Source organism: Babylonia areolata, chromosome 24 (genome assembly GCF_041734735.1).
Source record: "Babylonia areolata isolate BAREFJ2019XMU chromosome 24, ASM4173473v1, whole genome shotgun sequence".
NCBI lineage: Eukaryota > Metazoa > Mollusca > Gastropoda > Neogastropoda > Buccinidae > Babylonia > Babylonia areolata.
This window is the reverse complement of record NC_134899.1, coordinates 9,881,611-9,889,110: the sequence shown is the minus strand read 5'-3', so window position 1 is coordinate 9,889,110 and position 7,500 is coordinate 9,881,611. Positions and strand designations below refer to the sequence as shown.

Below are 7,500 nucleotides of genomic sequence, written 5' to 3'. Positions count from 1 at the left end.
CCTCCTCCATCACCACCACCCTCCCCTCTCTCGTGCCTCCTCCTGCTCCGCTCGTGCTGCCCGCCCTCTGGTGGTGGTGGTGGTGGTGGCGAGCTGTCTGCCGGGGGTCGTCCTCCTTACGCTGCTCTCCCCCCTGGCCCCCTGTCCGGGCCATGCCGCCGTGTGTGACTGCAGCAGGGGACCGGGATCTGCATCTGTCAGACGCTTCAACAAGCTTCCCGTCCTCACCTGACGAGGGGCCCGGAGCCTTGGTGGTGGTGGGGGGGAGGTCTGCTGCCGCCCTGGGGACCTCGCTCACAGTGGCCACGGAGGCGTCTTCCAGCGTGCTGGACTGGCCCGACAGGGAGGCGTCGGACTCGCTGGCCGAAGGCACGCCTCTTCCGGCACCAGGCGGTGATGATTCCAGCAAGAACCCGCCGCTGTCCTCCTCCATGCCGCCCTCCTTGAAGCTCAGGTGGACGTCAGAGACGCTGCGTACCGCACCGCCGTGAGGCTGCTGCCCGGCTTCTGCCGCCGCGTCCTCCTTGGGGGACGGGGGGTTGACGGAGGAGAGCAGGTCGGGCAGGTTGGTGAGGTAGGGCGGGGTGTCCCTGCCGAAGGTCAGGTTGAAGTAGCGACGGCTGTCCGACTGGAGGTGTTCCTTGACGTGGCTGCTGTACCCCTCCGCCTCCTCCGACCCGGCCCGGGCGGACTCCTGCTGGTGCCGGTGGTGGTCATGGTAGTCGCTGTAACTGGAACTCATCCTGGACTTGTAGTAACTCCCACCGTCTCTGTCCTGCTCTCCTACTCCTCCGAAACTCCTCCTGTTGTAGGCGGAAGCTTTGCAGGAAGGTTCCCCCCCGCCTCCTTTATCTGGACTTTCAGCTCCCCGTCTGAAGACCCCTGCCAGGCGGGAGCCCTGGTACTTCCCTGACCCTGACCCTGACCCTGACTTTCCAGCAGAACCCGGCTTGCCCGAGCACTCCATATTTTCAGAATGCTTGGACTGTCCGGAGGGTAACTGGGTTCGTTTCTCCTCAGCGGCACAAGCCAGGGACGGGGGCAAGACGACCTTGGGCTGAGTTTCGTCGGGGCCGACTTTATCCACGGGGGCGAAGATGCCCCGGAAGGGCTTGCAGGTGAAGTATCGCTGGCCGTCCACCTCCCCGTCGTGCAGCCCCGAGGCGTCGTGCAGCTCGATGCCGCACCAGAACCCCGGGGCGATGTGGGTCCTGCCCACGAACCTCAGGATCCCGGGCTTCACCCCGCTGATCAGGATCCGCTCCCCGACCCTCAGCTTCTCCGCCCCGGGGATCACTTCCACGGGAGGCTTGTTGGAGACCTCGTCATCCCTTGCAGGGCCCCCTCTAGGTGGGGCCTCGCCTGATGACGCCTTCAGGGATCGGCCTGGAGGTTGAGCTGTGGCTGATGGTGGTGCTGGGACCTGGGAGGAGAGGGGCGGGGCTGATATGGAGGGGGACGGGGTCAGGACGGAGGAGGAGGACGGAGTAGGGATGCCCGAGGTCCTCTTGGTGGGGGCCGGGAGGAACGATCGTCGCTTTCCTCCTCCACCTCCTCCTCCTCCTCCTCCTCCTTCGCCAGGGCCTGGGAGCGTGTGATGTGACTGTGAGGCCTGGAACATTTAATGACGGCGGACAGATAGTGCATGATGTTAACTTTCATTTAAGTATATTTATGTGAATAATTACGTTGTGATAATCATTAAATTACGATTATTTCAAAGCTAATAATATTATCTGAAATGCTTTTATTTGAAAACATATGTTTATTTATTACTCCTGTTTAATCAAGTAATGTTTGTTGTATCTATGTGTGTGTACTGATTGTCTGGTTGTGTTTTGCCGCAGTATAGTATGTCATGCTCACAATCATATTCCAAATAATGTTATTTTATTTCTCTTTTTTTTTCTTTCTTTTTTTTTTCTTTTTTTTTTTTAATATTGCCTGCAATGTGCGGAATGAAAGTACGAAACAATGTATGTGATTTTTTTTTTTTTTTTTTTTTTTTTTACATCTGTGCCTTCGTTATAATCCTAATAATTGTTGTTGTTGTTGTTGTTGTTGTTGTTGTTGTTGTTTTTACAGTGATGGTCTCCATGTTGTTTAGTTGTCTCTGTTGTGATAATGCACCGGACCAAATTTCTCTAATTGGAGATTATAAAGTTATTCTTATCTTCTTATCTTATCTTATCTTGGTCCAGTTCCATCGTGCCCATTCGGATGTGTATAAGACAAGACTGATTCTGTCTGTCTCTGTCTGTCTTTGTCCGACTGTCTTTCCGACTCTGTCTGTCTGTCTGTCACCCTCTCTCTCTCTTTCACACACACACACACACACACACACACACACACGCACACACACACACACACATGCACACACACACACATGCACACACACACACACACACACACACACGCACGCACGCACACACACACACACACACACACACACTCCCCTACTCCCCTCCCCTTCCCCCCGACCCACCCCCTTCACACCCACCAGGTAATCCTCACCCTCGACCAAATGAATTCTCTCCCCCGCCCTTACTTAAAGCCACGAGTATTCATGAGAGTGCTGCTAACAATTAACAACATAACACTCAGAAGAGGAAGAATGTGTGTATGTGAATAAGTGTGTGTGTGTGTGTGTGTGTGTGTGTGTGTGTGTGTGTGTGTGTGTGTGTGTGTGTGTGTGTGCAATTATGTGTGTACTATTTGGGTATGTCTGCTGTGTGTGCGTGCGTGCGTGTGTGCGTGTGTGTCTGTGTGCGTGTGTGTGTGTGTGTGTGTGTGTGTGTGTGTGTGTGTGTGTGTGAGTGAGTACGTGTGTACTATGTGTGTATGTGTGTTGTGTGTGTGTGAGTGAATGAGTATGCGTGTAATGTAACTCTGTGTGTAGTGTGTGTCTGTGTGTGTGTGTGGGGGGGGGGGGTTGGGTGTGTGTGTGTGTGTGGGGGGGGGGGTGTATGTAAGATAAGATAAGATAAGAATAACCTTATTAACTCCACCTGGAGAAATTTGGTCAGGTGCATTATCACAACATAGACAAGTAAACAACATGGGGACCATAACTGTAAAAGCCAACAACAGCCCCAACAAATATTACGAAGATACAAATGTAAAAAATATCACATACATCGTTTCATACATACATCCACACACTGCAGGTAATAACTAGTATTCTTAATGTAAAAACAGAAAGAATTAAGAAACATTATTTGAATATAATTATAAACATAGCCTACTATACTGCACATTGATTATAATAGACAGATAAGATAAGAATAAAGATGAATTGCGGAAAACCACAACCAGATAATCTGCACACACCCGCACCGCACCCCCCCCAGCCCCCACCCCCACCCCACACACGCAGATAACTTGATCAAACAAGAGTAATAAACATATGTTCTCAAATAAAAGCATTTCACATATTCGCTTTTAAAAACATTGCAATTAATTATTACATCGTAATTATTAAACAGAAATATATTTAGAATATGGACGTTAGCATTAGACATATTCATTGTACATTCATCCTGCATATTGCACATTATTCTTCCTACATATTGCACATTCATTATAACCAATTGTCACGTTTTAAGCTCAGTAAACACACACACACACACACACACACACACACACACACACACACACACACACACACCACAACTAGAACAAGGTTCAGCCTATCATGCACGGACTTTCACACGTCTCACATGAGAGTGCGCGCGCGCACACACACACACACACAGAGTTCTCAAGAATTTAAAAGGTGGATTGAACGTGGAATAAAAGTCTTCAGAGCTCTGGATTTCAACTTAAAAGTTCTGTAGCGTCGTCCTGATGGCAATAGCTCATAATACTTTGCTAAAATATGGGTGTCGTCAGTTGCTATCTGCCTGCTTTTTTTAACCACTCGACTTTCATACAGCTCTTGCATACTAGCTTGTTTCACTCCCACAATTTTACTGCATACACTCATGACATCGTTCAAAACACGCTTACTCCTCACTCCCAAACTTCCATACCAGCACATAAATGAAACTGTAAGCACAGACTCGATACAACATCGATAATAACTTTGAAGAATATTTGAATTTATACCAACATTTCTAAGCTTCTGTAAACAAAAAATTCTAGATTGACATTTCTTATGAATGGAATCAACATTTCTGTCAAAAGTCAGCTTATTGTCTAAGATGGTCCCTAAATATCTATATTCATTGACCCTCTCCACTGTTTGACCATGACCATGTGTGTGTGTGTGTGTGTGTGTGTGTGTGTCTGTCTGTGTGTCTGTCTGTCTGTCTGTGTGCGTGTGCATCCGTAGAGTTAGCCATACTGACCACTGACCTCTGTAAGACTGGCATTGTCCTGTGCGCACAGTCAGACTGTACCTCGGAAGATAACCGTGGTGGATAATGGAACAACGGAACATTTCTTCATACAGATGGACTTTGTTTTACCGCACGTGTTCGAAGTAGGTCATTGATCTACAAACTTTCTCTCTGTGCCTCTGTCTCTGTCTCTGTCTGTCTCTCTCTCTCCTCTTTTTCTTTCCCTCCCCCCCCCCCCCCCCACATACACAGACTTGCAAACCAATATAAACATGGATACATTCACACATACATGCACACATACACACATGCATACACACAAATAGACACTGCAAACAAACACACAAACGCACACAGTCAAACACATGCACACTAATGATAGCATCATCACAACACACACACACACACACACACACACACACGCACGCACGCACGCACGCACGCACACACACACATACACACCATTGCATCCTCGCAACTCTCTCTCTCACACACACACACACACACACACACACGCACGCACACACACACACACACACACACACACACACACACACACGTCTCTCTCTCTCTCTCTCTCTCTCCCTCTCTCTCTCATACACACACACACACACACACACACCACACACACACACACACACACACACACACACACACACAATTGCATCCTCAAAACTGACGGACAGAGACAGAGAGACAGACAGACAGACAGAGAGAAATGTGCACACATCATTATCTCTCCCCCACTGAGAAATCGTTCGACCGAACACTGTCTCGTTCGTGTTCGTCCGATATCTGCGTAGGCTTCAAGTTTACTTGTATTCAGAACTGCGGCGCGTAGGCCGCTATGTATGTCACGTTGTTATGAAAACAACAAAATGCGCGAGGCAGCGTTTCTTATTGCTTGGCTTTCTGTCGTCTCTTGCAGCGAAATTGACTGGCGCGGTATTTCTGCTGCTGACTCATTCTGGTCATGTGTGTCACTTTGTTGTTCGCTTCTGTGTCTACGTGTGTCTACGTGTGTGTGTGTGTGTGTGTGTGTGTGTGTGTGTGTGTGTGTGTGTGTGTGTGTCCTATCTGACTTGTTGGCTGCTTTTGTCGGTATGTGTGTGTGTGTGTGTGTGTGTGTGTGTGTGTGTTTCATCTCTGTCTGTTATCTATCTTTATTTCTCCTCTATCTGTCAGTCTGCCTCTATTGCTCATCTCTCTCTCTCTCTCTCTCTCTCTCTTTCTCTCTCTCTCTCCCTCTCCCTTTCTCCCTCCCTCTCTCTTTCTCCCCCATCTCTCTCCCTCTTTCTTTCTCCCTCCCCTCCCTCTCTTTCTCCCACTCTATATCTCCCTCTCTCTTTCTCCCTCCCTCTCACTTTTTCTCTCCCTCCTTCTCTGTTACTCTCCCCCCCTCTCTCTTTCTCCCTCCCTTCCCCCCTCTCCCTCCCTCTCTCTTTCTCCCTCCTTCTCTTTTTCTCCCTCTCCCTCTCTTTCTCTCTTCCTCCCTCTCTCTTTCTCCCTCCCTCTCTCTCCCTTTCTTACTCCCTCCCTCCCTCTCTCTCCCTTTCTTTCTCCCTCCCTCTCTCCCTCTCTCTTTCTCCCTCCCTCCCTCTCTCTTTCTCCCTCCCTCTCTCTTTCTCCCTACCTCTCTCTTTCTCTCTCTTTCTCCCTCCCTCTCTCTTTCTCCTTCCCTCTCTCTTTCTCCCTCCATCTCTCTCCCTCTCTCTTTCTCCCTCCCTCTCTCTTTCTCCCTCCCTCTCTTTCTCCCTCCCTCTCTCTTCCTCCCTCTCTCTTTCTCCCTCCCTCTCTCCCCCTTTCTTACTCCCTCCCTCTCTCTTTCTCCTTCCCTCTCTCTTTCTCCCTCCATCTCTCTCCCTCTCTCTTTCTCCCTCCCTCTCTCTTTCTCCCTCCCTCTCTTTCTCCCTCTCTATATCTCCCTCACTCTTTCTCCCTCCCTCTCACTTTTTCTCTCCCTCCTTCTCTCTTACTCTCTCCCCCTCTCTTTCTCCCTCCCTTCCCCCCTCTCCCTCCCTCTCTCTTTCTCCCTCCTTCTCTTTTTCTCCCTCTCCCTCTCTTTCTCTCTTCCTCCCTCTCTCTTTCTCCCTCCCTCTCTCCCTCTCTCTTTGTCCTTCTCTCCCTCTCTCTCTCTCTCCCTAACTCTGCTCTACGTCCCTCTCTCTCTCCCTCCCTCTCTCTTTGTCCTTCTCTCCCTCTCTCTCTCTCTCCCTAACTCTGCTCTACGTCCCTCTCTCTCTCCCTCCCTCTCTCTTTGTCCTTCTCTCCCTCTCCCTCTCTCTCTCCCTCCCTCTCTCTTTGTCCTTCTCTCTCTCTCTCTCTCTCTCTCTCTCTCTCCCTCCTTTCTCTCTCTCTCTCTATCTCTCTGTCCTCGCTACCCTCTTTCTTTTATTCCACTATTTATTTCCTGTAGTGCAGCCCCGCCCCCCCCCCCCCCCCCCCCCCCCCGCACCCCCCTTCCCACCCACCCATCCCCCCCACCCCCACCCCCACCCCCCGCGCCTCAGTCCCTTTCGATAGAACCCCTCGTTCCTTTTTGCCACACCAGGTCACCCCCCTGGATAGCAGGGGAAAGACGTGGCTGACAGGTGGGTGGTGTGTGTGGGGGAGGGGGGGCCTGGGGGTGGGGGTGGGGGGAGGGAGAGGGAGATCGGTTTGTGTGCGGCGCTCAATAAGGGACTCACTCAGTGACTGACTCACCTCCACACACACACACACACACACACACACACACATCTGACTCATATCACCCATGTGCACCGAACGCCCATGCTGCCCGACAAGAATTCCGTCACCCGATTGAGGGCGTTCTGTCCCTCCGTTTCTATCCATTTAAAAAAATAATAATAAAAATAAAAACCGATGCATTATTATATATTTGTCCTCTCTCTCTCTCTCTCTCTCTCTCTCTCTCTCTCTCTCTCTCTGTGTGTGTGTGTGTGGTGTGTGTGTGTGTGTGTGTGTGTGTGTGTGTGTCTCAGTGTCTGTCTGTCTGTCTGTCTCTCTCTTGTTTTATAATTGCTTGTTTTATAATTGTGTGTGTGTGTGTGTGTGTGTGTGTGTGTGTGTGTGTGTGTGTGTGTGTGTAAGTACTACGTACATGTAATGTACCAATTGTTCCAGTTTTCATCGCTTCGTTACCTTTAATAGACTATTC

At 50.0% G+C, this 7,500-nt stretch overlaps 1 protein-coding gene across 4 annotated transcripts in view; it reads right to left on the bottom strand.

Annotated features, from left to right (window-relative positions):
* LOC143299066 (uncharacterized) overlaps positions 1-7,500 on the bottom strand; it is a 283,702-nt gene that overhangs the window by 220,239 nt on the left and 55,963 nt on the right. For all 4 annotated transcript variants that reach the window (XM_076612165.1, XM_076612168.1, XM_076612169.1 and 1 more), the window contains one exon: positions 1-1,612. This exon is cut by the window's left edge. In XM_076612165.1, coding sequence (XP_076468280.1) covers positions 1-1,612 — 1,612 coding nt within the window. The remainder of the gene's footprint in view (positions 1,613-7,500) is intronic.